Source organism: Dryobates pubescens, chromosome 8 (genome assembly GCF_014839835.1).
Source record: "Dryobates pubescens isolate bDryPub1 chromosome 8, bDryPub1.pri, whole genome shotgun sequence".
Lineage (NCBI taxonomy): Eukaryota > Metazoa > Chordata > Aves > Piciformes > Picidae > Dryobates > Dryobates pubescens.
The window spans coordinates 11,214,899-11,237,032 of NC_071619.1; the positions used below are offsets into that span (position 1 = coordinate 11,214,899).

At 43.7% G+C, this 22,134-nt stretch overlaps 1 protein-coding gene across 5 annotated transcripts in view; it reads left to right on the plus strand.

The window, feature by feature from the left end:
* NT5C2 (5'-nucleotidase, cytosolic II) overlaps positions 1-22,134 on the plus strand; it is a 65,459-nt gene that overhangs the window by 32,988 nt on the left and 10,337 nt on the right. For all 5 annotated transcript variants that reach the window (XM_054163712.1, XM_054163711.1, XM_054163714.1 and 2 more), the window contains 5 exons: positions 17,069-17,186; positions 18,354-18,449; positions 20,087-20,178; positions 20,343-20,400; positions 21,704-21,797. In XM_054163712.1, the coding sequence (XP_054019687.1) occupies positions 17,069-17,186; positions 18,354-18,449; positions 20,087-20,178; positions 20,343-20,400; positions 21,704-21,797 (458 nt within the window). The remainder of the gene's footprint in view (positions 1-17,068; positions 17,187-18,353; positions 18,450-20,086; positions 20,179-20,342; positions 20,401-21,703; positions 21,798-22,134) is intronic.

A 22,134-nucleotide genomic window follows, 5' to 3' on the forward strand; every position in this document is an offset into this window, starting at 1 on the left:
CCCATTCCTTGGTTGACCACATCAGTGACTCATTTTGAGAAGGGGCAATGCAGGGGGAGTGTCTTCTGTCAGCTGGAGAAGTTAATTTAGAAAGCTTTGCCCATCCTTTGTGGCAGGTAGGCTTTAGGAGATTGCAGAAGACTATTTAGTTTCATGCAGTTTGAGTGACTTCTCCATTTTCCAGATACTAGACAGGCAAGTTCTCTGAGGCTCTTGGTGAAAGGGGGGTGGGGGGTAAGGTTACCATTTTCTTCATAATCAGACTTGAATGAAGTTATGTATTTTTAAAAAGGAGGAGATCAAAAACCCACTCTACTTTCCTAGGTCTGAGTATTACATAGGCTGTAACTGAGGATGTCACATACAATTCTACCTTCTTTTTCATTGCCTCTTCCAAGGTTGTGGATAACAGGTTCCTATCACCCTTGATATTTCGGTTTAGAATGGTTGTGAATATAAACTGAGAAAATGTGAGGTAGAGTGTCAGGGTCACCTAATAATAGGTTAATGCAGTATGTCAGCTATGGTCATCTAGTTACTGTGTCTGCTGAGAAGGAATGTGAGATGAGTAATGTGGCTAGGGACAGTGCGAGGGTCACAGGAGCCAGGATCAGTGGATAAGCAAAGGGCAGGAAGGTTTCTGTGTGCCTGTGGTTCAACACAATACTGCAAGGAGCAATTTTGGAGACTGTGGCAGGTAATTGCAGTTTATATTTAGACCACTTGCTTTTGTTCTTTTAGGCAGTTGCCCATGAGGCAGTAGTTCTATAAAAGGTTTGGTTGTTCAGCACCTTATTTATACATCTGTTTAAAGTTCCTGCCACTTTTTAAGTCCTGCCGTATCTGACTGCAGGCGTGTGCTTTCAGTCCTGGCTGTGACAGCCTTGTAGCAGTGCCTTTAAGGAGCACAAAACAGTTGTTCAACAACAAATGCTTAGAAAAAAAAACGACAACAAACAAGGTTTCACTTCTGTAATGGAAAAATCTACTTCTGTGCCTTTGGCAAACTGGCAGCATTTCCCAAGGACTCGGGTGATCCCAGTGGGACTGGCGTGGATCATGAAGCGTGTTGCTAACTTTCATCCTGACAGAAGGAGAGCTTCAGCACTGTCTTCACTTCTCTGACTGTTCATTTTACTTAAGTGTTGCTTACTCCTGTAAACACAGAGCAAATGTGTTGTTATCCACAAAATGAGGCTTGGTTTGATGAGAGGAAAAAAATGTGAACCTTTCAGGTGTCCTGGAACAGTACCCAGGGACATGGAAATCGGGACTTTCCAAGGCTGGAACATCACAATGCTACAGTTAAGCAGGCAAGGTTGTTGCATTCAGGGCAATCAAGTGACAGACTATGGTGCAGAAAGAGAAATGGAATGTGGTCCAAGCAGAAAACTGGAAATCTGGACCGCACTGGGATAAGCTGCAGTCCTATGACTTTTTCCTTGGTACAACAGAGATAATAGTTGCAGATCATTTTACAGGGAGTTGTGAGAATGTAATTAGGTTGGAAAGCCTTTTGCTGATGAAAAGCATTATGCCTGATAAGTGCTATTTCCCTTTTTTTCCACTTGACTGGGAAATTAACAGACAAAAATACCTGTTTGCCTTCTTATGTCTTAGAGTCATCCTTTCTTCTCTGTGTGTGCTGTATATGACTGCTGCACACAAGAAAAAAATACTTACTCATTGCAGAGGATTTAAAGAGGGTAGAGTTAGAACATGATTATAATTATAATTAATTTATTTGAAATTAATTAAGAAGTGGGCCAAGTACAGTATGTTTGTAGTGCATTCATTAGACCTTGTCATTTTTTCTACCCAAGCATGTTGTGTTACCCCTTGTATGTAGTCGTGAGGTCTGTTGGGACAGGTTGGACTTGATGATCCTTGGGGTCTCTTCCAACCTTAGTTACACTGTGATACTGTATACTCTTTCACATGGACTTGCTGCATTCTCAATTAAAAAAAGGGAAATAATAAAAAGCTGGTTTATCTGTAATTTAACATCTGGAAATGGTATCTGCATACCAGATGGTGAATGCTGAGCAGAAGCCTTTTGGAGACCATTCAAGACATGTAAATAGACCAAGGAAGAACAGAAGCATCTCCAGTGTCATCAGCTCCTCAATCAGTTTCTGCATTTGTACTTTCAGATCTAGCTAAGCCACTTTTCTGTGAAGTTGTTTAAAAATATCCCAAACACAGTCTTTATATGTAGTGACTGAAGGCAGTCAGAGCCTCTGACCATGCCAAAAACCGTATCCACTTGCTTTCCCCATTCTCTGTCACAGACTTGCACATCAGAAATAAATGGATGGCATTCATCCCATAACTGGCAGACATACACCTTGACATTTCAGAAGAAGAAGGATTGTTTTGGAGCACCTTGAATTACCCATCTTGTGAAGAGGAGGCTGTGGTGTCAGTTAAAAAACCCCCAAACCACACTGTCACTTCTCTTTTTCGTTTTGTCAGAGCAGTGACCACTGGTAGCTCTAGGAGTCTTGCTTAGGAGACGGGCCAGTACCAGAGAAGTCAGAATCACTTGACTTTGAACTTCAGAACTGTAGGACAGTTTTGTTGTTGTACTGTGTGGGTTTAAGGACACAAACCTACTTACAATAACACTTTTTTTTTTTTCTTCTGTTAAGAATAGTCTGATTTTGGTAGGGTCCTGGCAGTTCCATTTCGAAGTGCGTTGTAACAGCTACTAAACACACGCTGCAGTGATGTGAGCTGCTGCTAGCACAACTGAGAATGTCAGCTTGCTAACTGGCAGCAGCTTTAGTTTCATCATGTTACGCTACACATAGAATATGATTTCATGTGTTGTTTTATAGGGCAATATTTCTTAGCCTTATTAAATCAGAGGGCCACTTGGAATTAAAAAAAAAGAAAATCAAGACTGTCTCATCTAGCATTGCCACAGTGATTTTGTTTGCTTTCAAGTCAAAATTAGGCTAAATTTTATGTTCTTGTTAATAACTTCTATGTTCTTTCATTGTGTTTGTCTCTTTCCTTGCACAGGGTTGAGAAATACTGTTAAGGGGTGGATTGGGCAAAGAATGTCTTGAAGCAAAGAGCCTGAAGGTTTTAGCCTTCTGAGAAATTATAGGCATTAAATTGCTGATTTTGTAGCCACTGTAATTACAGCAAGAAATAATTTGACTGCTGGCAGCTCAAAATAAAATCAAAGTAACTCTTACATGTTTTAGATTCCTTGTTTTTCTGTCAAGGATTGCTGTTACATCCTCATGGGGTGAATAAGGTCTCCTACATGTATGGAAACTCACAGTCTCCCTAGGTTTATATTCTGGATACACTAATATTAGAAGCTCAGAAGTCTGTGTTGTGTATTAATCTGTCTGTTCCCTGCCTATTCAATTTGGTTTGCTTGTGTTAGTGAATCACATTTAGTACATTGAAGAATGTTTCTTATAAGTTAGGTGTTATTGGGAGGAAAGGTGAAAGAGCAGGAAGAACAGCAAGGTTTGCCTGTGGTTTCTGTGCAAAAATAGTTGAAGGGCTTGATGTAAGCAGGAGTCATCAGCTATTTCAGCCCTCACTGTTAGTGGAGGTTAAGACAGGTTTCTGTGATGTTACACAGCCTGTCACCCCAGCTGCCCTTCGTTCCCCGCTGCTGACCTTGCTGCCTGTCAGCCCGGGAGTGAGGCCCATGCTGATTGCCCTGGGTCCCTTGGCTCCTTGGAAAGTAACAACGTTAAGCCAGGCTCTGCAAATACCCATGCAGGGCTGCATTTGCTTTCAGGGCAGAAATGGGAATTGTTTTTTTAAATTCCTTTTAAAATTCCTAAGTTAGAGAGGTTCGAGGGTCATTTGGTTCACTAAATAGTAGTTTCTTTTATTATCCAAATGATTCATCTCTGTTTATTCAACCTGACTGGCTAGAAAACCAGCAGTCAGTAACAATTCTGGTTTGCCTTCCTGTTTCACTAGTACTGTCAAAACTGCCCATGCTTTGGTAATGGAAAATGTGGCATACAACATGGAAGATTCACAACCTTCTCAGTTTTGTGTTTGCTGCAGATTGCAGGATGAAAGATTAAAAAAAGATATGTTAGTATGAAGTCTTCACTGCAGCACTCATCTGATACAAGGAGTTGATGAGGCCTGTTGGAAATGCAGCAAGGAGATTGGTTTTTATTTGTCTGCTTCCTTCTCAGTGTGTGCTACACTTGTAATTAGGTTTAGATCCAAGTAAGGCAGGAGGCCTGTGGTGTTGCTAGCTCTTAAATGGGACAGGTTGCACAGTGAGGTCCCTTGATAGGAGCAGGGCTAAAGCAGTGGGGTTCTCAGACTGGCTGTAGTTTCATACTGGGCCACTGGCAGATAGAGAGGGAATTCGTGAGAATTACAAATTCAGTTGTTCTTGGAAAAATTCCTCTGTGACTGCTCTCCTCCAAAACGTATGGCCTTGTTGAAAGCTTTATCTTCTCCCTCCGAGGTGAATAAGCTGTAGTATCAATAGGCAGGATGTCTTCATTTGGAGTGCTTTTCCTGTACTTAAATCACTGCTTCTTCCACATTCCCCAGAAATCAATAATAAAATTATTGTTGGCTGCTGGGAACTGTTTCAATAAAAAAGAAGGGGAAATGAGGCTTGAAAAATGCTGGCTTTATTGTGTGCAAATATGATTAATACAACATAATCTGATTGGAATATAGCTTGTATCCTGGAAACTGCCAACTTAATGCCAAGATTTGGTGCACTGCAAAGATTTTGTTGCATAATTGCTTATACTGCAACTGTACTGTTTCCCTTCTTATCACACAGAGAAAGACATAGGAAGGACAGCTGTAGTCTTTTCCAATTTTACTCCTAAGTGCAATATGCATAAAGAGGTTTGCCCCTTCCTCAAGTAAGCATTTGTGTCGAAGCCATCCTTGCTGTTTGGAAGAGAAGGGTATTTTCCACGTCTGCATTTTATTGTTGAAATGCTTTTCTTTTGCCTGTTGACTCTGGAAAAGATCCACTCAACCAGAAGATAGGATTGGCTTGTTGGTGTGTGTGATCTGGGAGAAAAGGTGGTAACTGTAGCTGAGGGGTATGAGTTTGCTGTGTTTCACTTTCCACAGTGGAGAAATGGGACTAACGAATGTATCTTCTATAAGATATTTCTGAATTGCACATATGAAAAACAGTATAAACATGGGAGTTTTATACATGAAGGATTTAACTGAATACTTAAAAAAAGCTCCTGTGCTTGTAATGTAAGAAACTACAAGGAAATATTTGTTCTTCTGTTCAGTGGCTGAGGGAGCCGGGGTTGTTTGGCCTGGAGAAGAGGAGGCTCAGGGGAGACCTTATTGCTGTCTACAACTACCTGAAGAGAGGTTGTAGCCAGGTGGGGGTTGGTCTCTTCTCCCAGGCAACCAGCACCAGAACAAGAGGACACAGTCTCAAGCTGTGCCAGGGGAGGTTTAGGCTGGATGTTAGGAAGAAGTTCTTCACAGAAAGAGTGATTGGCCGTTGGAATGGGCTGCCCAGGGAGGTGGTGGAGTCACCATCACTGGGGGTGTTTAAAAACAGACTGTATGAGGCACTTGGTGCCGTGGTTTAGTTTATTAGATGGTGTTGGGTGATAGGTTGGACTTGATGATCTCAAAGGTCTTTTCCATCCTGGTTAGTTCTGTACAAGACATTTTGAACAAGATAGTTACTGCCTGTTTATTGGTACTGGACCCTAATACTAATATTCTGATGAGGCTCTCCTGCTTAGGTTAAAGGCTTGTCTTTAGTTTCAGCATGATGTAAGGGCTACAGGTTTTGAGGATCTTCTGGGGAAATACTAAACAGTTTTCCTTCTTTTCCAGTTGTCTGGGTAGCACAATTAGTTGTGTCATACAGAAATAAGTCTGATGGATAGAGAAAGGAGTTGGTGGGTGTGACAACAATAGCCTTCAAAGTGTCCTAGTGAAAAATGGGAGATGTCTTCACTGTCGTGCATCTGCTGTCTGCATTTTCACATTTTCTTTTTTCCTGGTTAACAAGTGTGGATTTAGGAGGCTGCTTTATCTATTAGTGTTTTAAAACTAAAGGCAGATGGAGACACTCAGTTGTTCCTAGTATGTTTTGAGCTAGAGGTTTTCTTGAATGCCAATGCAGTGCTCAAGTGGCTATTGTCCCTGCTGTATTTGTGCTGCTGGCCTTCCACATTTGACCATTTAAAGCTGTGCACTGAACAAACCAAGGTCTGGAGCTGTGGGAATGAGGAGTGGAGGAAGCATGTGTTGCTTACTCTGTCCCAGTAAATCACTGACTGACAAACTGCTAATCTTCTGGCTGTGGATTCTTGAAAAAATCAGAGTGCTAGCCAGGAGCTGCTGAAAGAATAAATCTTCACAGTGTAAGTAAGGTTTCAAAGGCTTCTATCTTCTGGTTTTTTGCCCTTAAAAACACGAAAATAACACCAAGCTGGGTCAGCAGGCTCTTAGTATATCAATGGTCAATTCTTGTTGGTCCCATGTGGATGGAAATATGGAATTATTTTTCACTCTGATAGACCTCCTTATCAAGTAATCTTAATACCGTAACAGAAGTCCTATGAAGTTGCAAATACCATCGCGATGACAGGAACAGATTACTCTGCAGGAGGAACCAAAGCTGGGAGAGCAAGAGGCTTTAACTCTGAGACCACATGTGCTATTGCATTGTGAATGCTGTATTTTAGCACACTACAGCAAAACTCATGTCTGTGGCTTGTAGTCAGCAACTGGGCTGTGTATAGGCCCAGGTACACACTGTCAAACAAATGTTTAGCTTTTGAGCCTCGTTCTCTTAAGTAAATATGGAGAGAAATAAGCAACTCAATCTATTTGAACACTGACACATGCCTAAATAATGCCTTAGATAGTGTATAAATAGTTCCTATACCTTTAAATAATTTTCTTTTTATTTCTAGATACTAGCAAATTTTGTTTGAGCATGAAGCTCGGGCAACTACTTCTTCCCTGTTTAGAAGTCTTCATTGAAGAGCTGAGCCTCTGTTTTGGCACAATAGTTTGTTTCCATGAAATACAGGGGTATTTCCAGTATGGGATTATGACTCCCAGTGGGCTGTATCTGAGAGGTAAATGGTGAAGAATTCTTAAGCACAAGGGAAAAAAAAAGAAAGAAAGAAAGAAAAAGAAAGATTCTCTTGTGTCAGGGAAACCATGAGGAATCTCCATAAAAGAACAGGTGACTGTGTAGTCATCTTTAAAATATTATTCCAGTGTAAAGGAATGCTATGCCAACTATTAAAACAAACTGAAGTTTCCTTCAAATACAGAGTCTGTCTGAATTGCTTCTCTCAACATGCAAAATGTGACCTCAGTGTTGTTGTTACCTCAAGCCATGCATTTTTATTCAGCAGAAGAAGCCTCTCCAGCACTAAGCTCTGTTTTGCCAGCCTCTGAGGCATTTGCAAACATCCCAAACCTTTGTTACCTTGAAGGCAAACAAAATGTAACAGCAAGAAGCTAAAAATATCTGAAATTTACCAGTGAGAGCACTAATAAGCCTGCTTTGGGAAGAGTTAAAGTTGATGATACTTGACAACGCTTTTGTTTTTAAAACCAGTAGAAATGCAGGACTAAAACCAACCTGGAGTGTAGAGCCAGCAATTCAGAGCCAAGCTGAACACACAATACTGTGTCAGTCCTTGAGCAACAACAAATCCTGTCTTTACAGATCTAAATAGAATAGAATAGAATAGAATAGACCAGGTTGGAAAAGACCTTCGAGATTATCGAGTCCAACCTATCATCCAACACCATCCACTAAACCATGGCGCCAAGCACCCCATCCAGTCTCTTCCTAAACACCTCCAGTGATCGTGACTCCACCACCTCCCTGGGCAGCCCATTCCAATGGCCAATCACTCTTTCTGTGAAGAACTTCTTCCTAACATTCAGTCTAAACCTCCCCTGGTGCAGCTTGAGACTGTGTCCTCTTGTTCTGGTGCTGGTTGCCTGGGAGAAGAGACCAATCCCCACCTGGCTACAACCTCCCTTCAGGTAGTTGTAGACAGCAGTAAGGTCTCCCCTGAGCCTCCTCTTCAGGCTGAGCAACCCCAGCTCCCTCAGCCTCTCCTCACAGGGCTGTGCTCCAAACCCCTCACCAGCTTTGTTGCCCTTCTCTAGACACATTCCAGCATTGGCATGGAGAGTGGGAGAACAGGAGCTGATAGAGTTCCAGGTTAGAGGTTTTAGAACTGAAAGCTGTTCTATGCACTTGAGGATGTTTGCAGGAATGTTAGAAGTTAAGGAATTTTCCATTGCTCTTAGGCTGCAGAGGGGGTGCATAGCTGCTTTATAGGCACTGCTGCAGCTGAGGACTGCAGAGCCTTTGTGCTTCTTTCTAAGTGTATGCTGGTTTCTGCCCAGAACTCTGTATTTGGCACTGGCAGAAGAGAGTGCCGGGCAGCCACTGAAGCTCATATCCAAATGCTTCAACCCTTTGGTGATTAGTGACTCTTACCTTGCTTCCTGTTATCATATTTGCTGTCAAAAATGCCTGTGTCTGTGAGAGTCTTAGTGCAAGATCTGGCTGGTGATGCACAGCAGAGCAGCTTGCATGTTAAGCATACAAAAGTATCCTGGGAAGCAGCTGGAGGTTTTGTCAAGGTCTTGTTTGCTGATTACTACCAACACATAATTTCTAGTGAAAAAGAAAAAGGTACATTAAATATTAAGTGTGCTTAAAGCTTGACTTTGTCTTACTGCACAGAACACTTCTGTGATTCAGAAGGATAAATGAAAATTATAATCATTATGTCAGCAGTTGCTTCTCGTTTGAGCTTGAAAAACTCTGTCAGCTCAATGAAACAAAACATACTGTTGCTACCCATTCTGTTTGTTTGGTGCTAGCAAAACTATTTAAATACAGGCTGAAACACCACAATTCTGCTTTGCATCATACAGTGCATTTTTATTTATGGTCTAGTGGTTAAAATCAAACCCCCAGAGTCAATAGGACTGGGGTCTGTTCCTGGCTGTTTTTCAACTCGTTTTGACCGTAGCCAAACCCTTTATGGTCACAGTTCAGCTCAGTCTGTAAACAAATGGCAAGTCAGTGATTCACCACGTTCCTGACTGAAAACATGAGTTGTCCCATGGGTTTTGTTTGGGATTTCTTGCAGTTACAATTAGGCACGTTTACCACTTTGTCAGTTTGTTTACAGGCACTGAGCTTACAGGTCAGCACAGCACAAACATGCACGACTCCATTGCTCTGCATGCAGGGAGGCACATAGCCGGCACGTGGTTGTGTGGGCATGAGCCGAACTGGAACCAGTGCTGTGCACAACCAGGGCTTTAAACAGCAGTTTCTGTTTCCTGGCAAGGTGCTGTGCAGCGAAATGTCTGCAGTGGCTGTGCAGAAGTTGAGGTAACGTTTGATGGGTCTTTTAAAAGAGAAATGCAAGGGAAGGAGTGCTGGAGGTTTGTGCTTACCCACACTGCTGCGATTGCCAAGCCAGCTGAGCGCAGTTGTACGAAGTCTCCCACAGTACAGGTTCCTCTGCAGGGTTTCCAGTTCTCATGGAAAAGAAAATCCTCTGCCTTCTTTCAAGTACGAAATGACAGCACCCTGCCAGGCTGTGCAAACCAGGAATGATTCTGAGCTCCTGTCAGAGCTGAACAGGCTGACTCCTCTGTCAAAACCAAAGGAAAGCTAACACCCAAATGCAAAGTTTAAATGTGACATTTCAGATTTCTTCCTAAGTAATGAATTGGTTTAATATTGAGAGCTTCACACCTTCAAACGTTGCTGCTTCCCTTTTGTTACATTTCAATAACAAGCGCCTGAGAACACTTCTCCTGGTTAGAAAAGACCCCACAGCACGGAAGTAATTAGTGTTCTAAAGCATGTGTCTTCTTCTAATTATATATGAAAACTGGCATTGCTCTGTGAAGAGTTATGAAGGTAATGGATATCCTGAAAGGAAGATTAGTATATTGAGGTGAGAGAACGTTCTTTACTATCTGGTTACATCTGGAGATCTCACACCTCTGGCCTCACAGCTGAGACAAACTTCCCTCAAACTCTGGCAGTGTGTGAACTGGCTGCCCAACACTGAACTAGTGTGTTTAATCAGTATTGTTGCTTCAGTGGGGTTTATTTTTTAGTTAAGTTTAGTGTCCCAAACTCCTCCAGGACTGTCACTCACTCTTTCCCTCTGGCTTCTCAGCTGGAGTCGCAGGTCAGGCGATCACAAGTGCTAAGGTATGAGTATTTGGTGCCTACATGAAATAGTCTGGTCTGATTGGTCGTGGAGGTGTGACTTTCACAGACACTCTCCCTGTAGCTGGCACTAAATGCCCAGCTTTGAGGCTACCTGAAGGGGGGTTGTAGTAAGGCGGAGGTTGGTCTCTTCTCCCAGACAACCAGTACCAGAACAAGAGGGCACAGTCTCAGGCTGTGTCAGGGGAGGTTTAGGCTGGAGGTTAGGAGGAAGTTTTACACAAGAGAGAGTGATTGCCCATTGGAATGGGCTGCCTGAGGAGGTGGTGGGGTTGCCATCACTGGGGGTGTTCAGGGCGAGGCTTGACAGGATGCTTGGTTGCATGGTTTAGTTGATTGGGTAGTGTTGGATGATAGGTTGGACACGATGACCTTGAAGGTCTCTTCCAACCTGGTTTATTCTATTCTATTCTATACCTACATAGGAGATGTTGACAAAATGGAGACCTCTGGGGATAGATCTATCCTTCCTCAAAGCCCTAGTTTAGTATCCTTTTGATAGACATTGTTGAGGCAGGATACATTGATACTTGTGCTTTGACAGGGGATGGGGTTGTAAAAGGGGTCCTTGAGGCTTTAACTTAGCACTTTCTGTCAGCACAGCAATGATCTCAATGTATTTCAAATAGATACTGGCATTATTTATTTGTGGTGCCATTCAGAATATGGAGCAACATAAAATGGGCAACACATTGATCCTGCTCTTTAAGTCAGGTTTGTGTAATATCAGGAATGCGTTTGCACAAGCTTAATTATGCATGTTGTGCCTGAGACTTGTATAAATCTGGATACTAGTTCCCCACCTGGCTCTGTATGCCCCTAACTGCCTGCTTTGCATGCCTCACTCACTGGGGAATAAGCAGCAACTGAAATAATCTGTTTCTAGTTATGTTACTTTCATTTCTTCAAGACTTAGCACAAAGTAATTGGGCTGCATTTCCTGTGCTTCAGAGAAAAGGTTAACCCCTTGCATTATCTGTCCACACTTTGGTTTATCTGTCTTTGTGTGACCTCTGGAGACCCCAGATAGCAGGTAAAATTTCTGAAGACTTGAGTGTTTGTGAAAGCCTTTCGCAGCCCCTTAGAGGAGGCTGTCACCTCTAGCTTGAGAAATGCTGATCTTATCTGAACACCTGAAAATCAAAAGCCAATTAGTTTTATCTGCCAACCAAAACAGTGTGGTCAGACTAAGATGTTTCAATTCTCAAGAGACTCTCAGTGGCCAGGGCCAAGGATGGCAAAGCCTACAGCGTGGACAGCACCTTCATGGTGAAGGGGTTGAGCCTGGATGTGCCCAAAGGATCAGAGCAGGTGATGCATCAGCTGCAGAAAGCAGCTAATCCCATGAAGTCTCCTGCCAATGCAGGGGTTTTTTTCTGGGGGCACTGCTAGCACCTTTCCCTGGGCTGCTCTTGATGTCTAGCTGGCAGGGAAGGCAGGATGGCAATGAGGAGCTTCTTCCTTAAAGCTGCCTTGGTGGTGTGAGAAATCAGCATATTGTCACTGTTCTCATTTCAGGGCTTTTGCCAGCACCGAATCTGTGGTGGTGAGAAATAAAATGGCTAGGCAGGACAGGCTGGCAGGGGTGCAGTTTGTGACTGCAGATACATCTAACAGAGCTGATGTGGCTGAAGCAGCGTGAAAAGGGGTGTTTGTTGTAACTGTGGCTACTGCTTCTCTCCTGTGATCCATGACTACAAGCTTATAAGAAGCACTGACAAAGTCTGCAAGAAACCATGTCATATCTTCAATGAATTGGAAAACTTGGTGTGTCTAGGAGAAAGAGCAAGGAAAGAAATGGGCAGCCCTTGTAGGGCTTTCTCCCCACAGCTTAAACAGAGCATTCACTTGCACTACAGCCTTCTCCAGCTATTGATTTTGAAACAAAGCAGGTTTTAAACCCATATTTCCAGAGAGGCCATCCAAGAGGCCTGCATACTTCTGTGGGTCCTTTTTACAACATCCTCCCAACTCATTCAGCTTTTTATTTAGTGCAAATTGGATCTCAAAGTTGTTCCTGATTATCCTGTGCATACCTGAAAGTTGCAGAATCAGTCTTGTTTTCTTACTGTGTGTGCTTGTAAACCAGTGCACTGCAATACAGTGCAGTACTGTGTTCAGGTTTGGTACTGGTTTATCCTGCAGTGCTTTGCACATGAAAGCCCAAGCATAAGCATGTTAAAGTATACAATTGAATTTAGACCTGCTACATCAGACTGACCCGCTGTGTGAGGCTCTTGCTGGGAGCGCCTTCAGATATAGCGCAAAATTCTCTTCTCAGATTCCTGGAGTAGCTCCTGACTCACTCTTTTGAGTCTCCTGCACTGACATGTGCAGGCACTTTGTGCTGTGAAAGAAAGTGAGCGCCCTGAAAGGAGTAATCTGTCACTGACTGAGGAATGGACAATAATGGCAAAGCCCCAGAAAGAGCACGAGGCCCTTTCTTGAACCAGTGCTCTGTCTGAGAGAAACTCAAAGGGTTTGTGTCACGTGGGCATTGTGCTTGTAAAGCCTCTTCCTCATAATTATCACTTATCTGATGATCTAAGACTGCTTTGTGGATATGAGGACAGAATTTTGCCTGCAGGATGCACGATTGCCAACTGTGCCTCCTCTATAAATCAGTTTTAAGTGTGTTTGGAATAGCTGCCAGGCTGGCTTCTGAGCTTACCAGAGGACCGAGCTCCAGCAGATACAGTCCCACATGGCACAGAGCTGTTGCAGTTTTAAAATCAGTCTGATTTTTTTCTTTAACAGGGGAGTCCAGTGTAACTCCGTCAAGACTGGAGTGACACTCTGAATCTGCATCTGCCTCATGTGAGTTAAAATCCTGGCAGCAGCATTTTGCACAAGCTGGAGCCTCTGTAGAGGTGTTATTATTTTTTTTTTTTCCCCCTTTTTTTTTTTCCCCCCTTTTTTTTTTTCTTTTTCTTTTTTTTTTTTTTTTTTCCTTTTCAGGAAGGCTATAAAATTGTTACTGTACGTGTCCTGGCAGCAAAGGTAAAAACAACCACACAAATGCATGAGAATTGCATACCTTACTGCACAACCCTTACTCATTCCAGATTGACTTTCCCCCCGCTAGCACACCCTGTGTGACAGGGACACCTGCATTCATTGCAGACCACTCCTAGGGTGCTGCTTTTTCCTTTCAATGCTATAACCTTGAGCCAAGTGATGGTATTAAGGAGAAATTGGCTTCTGTTTTTTTTAAACCTTGGGTTGTTTTCTTTCCACCCCAGCTACATAATCCCTGAGCGCTGGGTGTCAATTGCCCCGCGCCACTGAAGCGATTGCCTGTGTTGGAACGCAGGCTATTAAAATAACGCGGTCCTCTGAAGCTGGGGACTTAGCATGGTGGCAGAGCCATGGCCACCAAATAGGAAGAAACAGGAAAAAACCCCAGAAACATAACAAGTTGTAGCACGTGCTTTGGTTTTGCTGTCATGACGCTTGCGTTGGGCGAGGATGCTCTGGAAAGGGATTTGTGGCTCTGCCTCTACACCTGCCACAGAGCTGAGGATGCTTGAAGAGTGGGCCCTCCTCTCGGTGAAAGAGCTGAGCATGGGAGACATTGCATGGCAAACAGCTGAATTCATTACATTGCCATGGCACACAAATTACCTCCAGCTGTGAGCCCAGCAACCAGGTCTGAAGGAGAGCAATGTTCCAGGAAAATTTTGAACTTTTTCATTGCACAGCTGCTGCAAACAACAAATTTGATCTGTCTTGCCTACTCTTTTCTCCCATGGATGCCTGAAGTCAACAAGATATGAGAGAGAGCGACCAGCCCTGCATACAATATTGAAATATGTTTTTACATCTGGTAATGCATGTCACAGGGGCATCTTCCCTGAGTGTGCTGCTGTAGGTGCAGCGGTGTTATCGTGTTCGTACTTGATCTGAAGGAGGTGGATTGTTCGTTTGCCCCGAAGCTCCTGTTACTGGAACAGACATTCACACAGCTTATGAGAAGTGTCAGTGGGTTGTGGCTTGTGCTGGTTGATGCAGCATGTGCTGTGGGGTAGGGTGCTGTCCAGGTGGGCTCCCTGAACTCTCAGTCTGTTTCCAGCTGCATGGCTAGTTAAAGGAAAGTATCTTGAAGACTATGATGGTAACTGAAGAATGTGTATTGTCCCTTTTGCTGTTTCCAGGAGTTCAGTTTCCTGTGTCTTTGTTTAGTTCATGTACCAAGGAGAAGGCTTTCATTTTCAAGATACTCTGGAGTGGCAGAGAATTAGGGAAGGACCTGAGGAGTGAATGAATTAGTAGTTTGGTTTTGTTCAAAGGGACATCAAGGAAGCAGAATCTAGGACTTGAGAGGCAAGGGGAATAACTGCTCCCCCAAAGAAAACATTCAGATTAGTCCTGTCACAGTACTGCTTCAACAGAGACTTGGGCTGATGAAGGCTGATGATAATAATTGTTCCTCAGCCTTTTTCCTGTTGGTGCTTCAGCTTGTTTCCTTAGACTCAGAGAGCTAAAAGGAGGGAGGCCTGTAGTGGTAAATACAAGACAGAGAGGCAAATGCAGCAAGGAAGAAGTTAAATGAGGGCATTTTGTGAGCAGCAGGCCACATGTCCCACCCACCAGGGCCATTCTCTGGTGGAGTTACCAAGATGCACAGGTTGTTTAACACAAAGCATTACAGTAATTGGTGCCATGGTCTAGTCATGAGGTCTGTGGTGACAGGTTGGACTCGATGATCCTCGAGGTCTCTTCCAGCCTTAGTGAAAAGGTTCTGCTGGAGCTGTTGATAAACCACTGCTGCTTGTCCAGAGGAGATTCCCTGATGCTTCTTGAGATTCTTTGTGTCTGAGCAGTATCACTGTGGATGGTGAGTTCAAAAAGAGCAGGGTTTTCCTGGAGAAATGTTTTGTTTAAGAGTGATGCTTTATGGATAAATGGATAACATGGTCAAATTCCCAGGAAGCTAATGAGGAGTGCAGCAGCTTTGTAGACAGAGTGGGGAACTGGAGGCTGCTTCACATGACAGGGAGCTTGGCCCTGCTTTCACCTTCTGAGAGTACATGCACGTGTATTTATTGCCATTTTCCCTGGGAACTGCCTTTACTGTCCTGTATCAGGAATTCCTTTTTCCAGATGATGCTCTGGTGTCACTCTCACAATGTTGTTCATCACCTAACTATCTTTTACTCCCTCCAACTCTAGCTCGCTCCCCAGAATTGCCTTGTCAGTCACTGCTTTCTTCATTAGCTGTAGTTTTTGGTTGCTTATTGCTATCTGTAGCTCAATCAACCCTTTTCTTCCTAAAGAACAGAAAAGACTTCGTGCATTGAACATTGTATCATGTTGTTGATGTTTGCCATTGCTAAAATAATGCTTGAATATCTTGTGTTTTATTGAATATCTTGTAAGCGTTTTATTGGTTTTATCTATCTGCTTAAGAGCTTTACAAATTTGCTTATTACATTTTGAATGGTGTTAGTTTAACAGGGGAAATGAACTCAGGATTCGGGTGCTGTTGAAAGATACAGGAGCCCTTAGTCACGGTTACTACGACCTGAGTCTTTTGACAGTCTCATTTCTGCTATAGCCCTTGCCTTTTTAGTATATCTGTAGTATTTTATTTTTTCTTTTTACCCCTCTCAGATTGAGCTTCTGCATTTCACAGGAGATATATATATATGGCAGTGATTACCTGAGTAGTATAGATAATGTGTATTTAATATATACTGCGAGGCCCACAGATGCGCTGCAGCTGTCTCAGGAAAAGCTCTTTGTCTTCTAACAAGCTTACTATGTAACTTTTGTACTTCACTGAGCTAAATTTGGAGTATCCAAGTGTTTGAGACAGTTGAGCCCACTGAACCCGTGGTAACCATTATCGTGGTCAAGGGTTGTATTTGACCTTGTTGCGTCTTAAGACTAACTTAAGACAGCAACGTGCAGCATCTGTAAAGACACCTTCAGAGAAACACAGTGATTTCTGCCTGACCTAGAAGCAGAGCGAGTTTCTTTTAAATGTTAATTTAATAATCTGATTAAGCAGTAACATTTCCAATACATGGGAGGGTTGTTTGCAGGAAGAAGACAGGCCCAGTGGTAGGAAGGACTTGGTTGAACAGGTCGACTTCTTTTGCATTGAGCTAAGATATGTGTCACAGCTGAGTAGCTCCTCTGATGTGTGAGAGCAGTAAGGTTGCTTAAGAGGGTAGCATTTTGATGCACACTGGTAACAGCTACCAGATTTTTACAGTACCATATGCTATTATTAACAAGCAAATCATATGTTAACTTGACAGCTCTACCTTCAAGCTAACTTAGCCTGCAACAAACATAAATTCCTCTGAGGAATGCTGGAGACAATACTAAGCTGTGGGATTGTATCCAGGGCAGTAACAGTAGCACAGCAGCAATGAATTCCAGGCTTTCTGACCAAAATTTACTGGTTCCTTCATCAGTTTCGTGAAAGCACAGCAAATAAAAACCTGATCTGAGCAGGTGGGACAGTGGGGCAGTCACACATGTGCCTAACGGGACTGCAGGGAGAGGAGCTGCAGTTTGAAATACATTTTCCCTGATGCAGAGAGCTGTGATAGACTGATGGATATTTCATCTGGTGCACTCTGCTGCTGAAACCTGAACTGTGGCTTCACTCAGCTGCAGTCCTGGAGCATGAGCTAATTCCACCGTGTCTCCGGGCTGTGGGACCCGAGGCAGTGAAGGGCAGAAGTGAAGACGGGAATGTGTGATGTGGAGGAGGGAGGAGGGCAAGCGGGTATATTACTTTTAACTGCCTTCTTGTTTAACCCCCTAGCTGTTTTCAGATTTTCTAACTGAAATCTCATCTTGGTACAGTGTATAAATCCCCTGAATACGAATCTCTTGGATTTGACCTGACCGTAGAAAGATTAGTTTCCATTGGATACCCTCTAGAGCTGCTCAGTTTTGTGTATGATCCTGCATTCCCTACCAGGTAAATGACTAACAGACACCAACCTAGCCTGCTTGAACGCTTGAATATTTGTTCTGTTAAGTTTATAGGCAACACACGAGGCCAGGTTTTCAGAGTTGTGCCTCTGAAGCTTGTGGTTGACAGCAGATAATAGGGAAGGGAGCAGACTGCCCCAGTATTTGAGGGCCTTGGCACACATGAATCTATACTACCAAAAAGGGAGTGTGCAAGGAAAGAGGGCTGCTGAAAACATGTCCAAAAACAACCTTTCAAAGCAAAGACAGCAATCACAATTGGGTTGGAAGTTAAGGGGAGGAGGAGCCTTTGCTGTCCATCAGACTGCTAGAATGTCTCAGAGAATTTTTCTCTTTATTTAATAGTGTCCTGGTGGATAGGACACCCTTAAAATTAAGATGACATTAAGCAACAGTAAAAGTGGGACCAATCCAGTCCCACTGGATTGTTTCCATTTGTGTCTTTGCTGGATTTTGCTTTTTTGACTCCTTGGAACTTCTTTACAAAAGACCACAGCACAGGGTCATTGGGTTCTTGTTTCATTTTTCAGTGGGGCAGCCTCCTTCCTTCCCTCCTGTGAGCAAGTTTTACACTGAGATGGATGCTGTGTGTGCCTGTGCCCCTAAAAAGACAGTAACCCTTCACAAACCTGCCTGCATCCCAGGGAGGGGACAGAAGGGAAGTTTCTGTGGGAAGACTGCATTTTCTAGATGCAAGCTACTAGATAAGTGAGGCAGAGGTTGCTGGAGTTGGAACTGGCAGTGTCCAAAGCATTTTGTGCAACAGATACATTCCCCATTTGGCTCTGTGACAGAGCAAGGGAAGAGGGGAGAAATTCCTTTATCACAGTTCACTCTTCCTTGCAGCCAAGCAGAGCTGGCAGGCAAACACAAGTGTCACATTCATGAGCCTGTGGAACAGGCCCCTTAGATGGTTCCATTTTCAAGTCCATGGAGAGCAGATCAGCTGTATCTTTCACCTGGCAGTGCAGGGTCTTGTTGCTCACCTGCAGCCAGGTAAAAGAGACAACAGAGGCCCCATCTGTGTAACAGCAACTCTGTTCTGATGCCCCATGCCAAGTGAGACAACTGTTCTAGAGCTGACTTAGAACTGCTGTTAAAATGGTCACTGCTTAGTATGTTCACTTCATGTATTAAATCCCTTTCTTAACAGAGGCCTGGTGTTTGATACCCACTATGGAAACCTGTTGAAAGTCGATGCCTATGGGAACCTCCTAGTGTGTGCACACGGCTTTAATTTCCTCAGAGGGTGAGTGCTGACTCCTGGCTGTTCTTTTTGACTTCATATACTCTTTTGAGTCACTGATCCTCCTAATTTTATGAGGAGTTGTGGGGACTTCATTAACAGCAGGTGCTGCAGTGGTGTTCTTACAGCCCCAGGATGGACCAGGGATGCACTGAGGGTTCCAGATACAGCAACAACCCTGAGTGTTTGTAGAGGAAAGCTCTGTGCTGGCACAGGCACATCTGCAGTGGTTTGGAAATAGGAGAAAATATGCTGTGGGGAGGGGTTGATTGGATAATCCATGGGCTGTTCATCTCTCCTGGCACAGTTTAACATCAGCAGCATGTCAGTTAAGACAAAGCTATAGTGTGAGGGTTGCTGGGAGTAGAGAGGATCTGTGGCCTATGACACTGTTAACTCCACAGCTGTTGCTAAGAAAGTTCAAAGGCCTGAGTTGGCTTGGGGAAGAGCAAGCTTCACAGAATCATAGAATGTTAGGGACTGGAAGGGACCTCAAAAGATCATCCAACCCCACTGCCAGAGCAGGATCACCTATACCAGATCACATAGGAATGCATCCAGGGGGATCTTGAATATCTCCAGAGGGGGAGATTCCACACCCATGGAACTTCCTATGCCTCAACTTCCACCCATTGCCCCTTGTCCTGTCATTGGGCATCACCAACAGAGCCTGACTCCAGCTTCTTGGCACTCACCCTTTACATATTTGTAAACATCAATGAGGTCACTCCTCAGTCTCCTCTTCTCCAGACTAAAGAGACCCAGCTCCTCAGTCTCTCCTTGTAAAATGCTCTACCCCTTCCTGTTTCTGAAGTTTGAGGGTGTCAGAAGTGAGTCATTGCAGGCTGTTTCCTACAGCCTTCCCTGGCTGCTTGCATTCCTCTTGCCCCAGAGAAGGTGCTGTAGAAGGAGGACTGCAGTGCTGCATGCCTGATTTGTCCTAGCAAATCCCCTCAGGTCCCTGCTTCCACGGATGAGAGGCCAGCTCAGGGCCCCCAAGGTGACAAGTCTTGTCATTGCAGGCCTCTTAAATCCTTGCATCAGGAAGCAAAAATTCAGAAAAAGCCCTTATATATGCACTCAAATTCCCCTTTGAGTCAGAGGTGATCTTCAAAAGCTCCAGAAATGAAGGAAACCAGAATAATTAAATTACTTCAATCATTGCCACCCTGCTGATTAATTGCAGAGGGCCCCAGGCAAGCCTCCCACAGCACAGCCTTGCACTCCCCTGCTGAAAGCTGCTTGGGAGAGTGTAAAGCAATACATGGAAAGTGGGAGAAAGTTTAAAATAAGCAAACAACGAAAGCAGAGATGATTTAAGGCATCCTCATAACCAGCAGCATGGGGCTTAAGGTTGAGTTGTGGACTCCCAACCACTGTTTCCCTAACGGGCCCTGCTCAGTTTGCTGACTCAGCAGTGAGGGCTTTGTGTTCGGCTCTGTGGAGCAGGCTCAGTGAAGGGAATGCCAGAAGATGCAGTTTTGCTTTTGCCCCTCTAGTGCATGTGAGAATGCTGGGTGTTGGTTAAAGCACAGCAAGCTCTGGTTAATGAACCCCACTCCAGCTGCGTTCTGCAGGTCAGCCTGTGTCGTCCTCAGTATTACTGTGGTTTCATTCTTTTCCACCTTCTCTGTTCTCAGGCCTGAAACACGGGATCAATATCCAAACAAATTCATCCAGAGGGATGACACAGATAGGTTTTACATTCTGAACACGTTGTTCAATCTACCAGGTGAGTCTAATACAAGCCCATACAGGCCCACAGCCATTAAAGCTTTGCTACTTAACCTGTTTCTGTTTTTTTGCATCAACTTTCTTCTCATGGGCACAAGGCCTGAGGTTAGCTGGATGCAATACACTACCCCTGTTCTAAAATCTGGCTTTGTTTCTTTGCAGAGACCTACCTGTTGGCTTGCCTAGTGGATTTCTTTACTAACTGTGACCGGTACACTAGGTGTGTATTCCCTCTGGTTCAAGGTGCTGATGCTACCACAGGATGGTGATTATATAGAGCAGTGCAGCACTGATGGAGCTGTGCTTTATATCAGTGTAGGTCTCTCAAGTGGTTTTGTTGAAAGAAAATTCAGGTCTCTTACCCTTCAGATGTTAAGAGAATTTAGTGGTGACAAGATGATCTGTGTGTACAGCAGAGACTAGTTATGAGGGTTTCCTTCAGAGAGAAGTGCCACCGTGCTGACTGACACTGGTATTGGGGTCAGCTTCTAAGACCACACCTGTATTAGAGGGTTATTACAGGCACCAGGCAGCTCATTTTGAACACATGTGCCTTACAGTTATATTTGAACTGGTAACTGAAAAAGGCTGAATTTCCTCAGCTGGTTACCACAAGTCCCTTGTGTCTTGACTGAGGACCTTGTTCACTTAAAGGTGAAACGCTCAGGCACGGTGTAGTTTAAAAGGCTGTTTGTGCAGCATGAGTATTTACCTAGCTTTCAAATAGGAATAAGCATAAAACCAAGCTGTGGTTTAAATTGGCAAATGTGATTGCTGCTGTGCTGCTGACTCATGTGATGGGGCATCTTTGCATATTGTATGAGTGGAAGGCAAAGGTTTAATGGGATTCTGCCTGGGAGCAGAGGAACTGTTTATGCTGACAATCCATCAGGTGAAGTATCCTTTCTCAGGACAGGCATGATGATTGCTGTCATAATAAATACAGCTCTGTTTAATTCTCCCTGATTTCTTCTAATGCATACTCTCAATGGGTGTCTCAAAGACGCCTCCACAGAATGTTGTACAGGAAGTTTCTCATGTTAAGCCTAACAGTTCAACACAGAAGTAGTTCCTCCTCTCAGCAGTACTACATGTAGTCGATTTCCAGGGCACCCCCTTCTTCAGCGTTGCAAAGAGGGAGAAAGCAATATTCTGTTAGCTTCCTCAGTATCATTCATCTTTTGTCAAGTGCTGCCAGCTGCAGAGTCCCAGGATTTTTTTTCCTTCTTGTGACACTGTAGGAGAGAAATAAGAGTAGCAGTCATGGAAAGGGGTAGTGCTGCTGTGCAGGTACAGGCCTGCTGCTAGGAAATCACATCCTAAAATTTTAAACAGACATCCTTGGGTAACACACAGATCCTGTTAAAGTCTGGTTGTAGCCTTCTTCAAAGTCTGAGCTGCAGTAAAGTAGTATATAAGAAACCATTATGGTAAGATTTAAACGCAACATTTGGAACTGTCTCTGTCCTTGTTTTTTACCTGCTGCAACTGGCTGCTACCATCTCTCTTCTTTTACTTCACAGCTGTGAAACAGGGTTTAAAGATGGAGACCTCTTCATGTCCTTCAGGAGCATGTTCCAGGATGTCAGAGATGCTGTTGATTGGGTTCATTATAAGGTGATTGCAAGAGCTCCTTGGGGTGCCTGTAGTTGTAGCCGAGCTGGAGGGACTAGTTTGTAACTCTTGAGTTAAGATGTGTATTCCACTTTTGGGCAAGAGCCCTTCTTTGCCTCCTAGTGAGCAAATAATAAATTGCAGCTCTATGTAAGTCAAGATCTTGACTGCCCTCCTAGCACTGGAACATATCTATCTTAGATTGCTATTCCTTTCTAATGTGCCTAGATTCCCATTCTGTAATGTAATTCAGGGGGTTTAGAACATAATGCCACAGGAATATTTTCATTTACAGACCATAATTTATCCATTGTCCTATTAAACCAGCATTTTACTATAA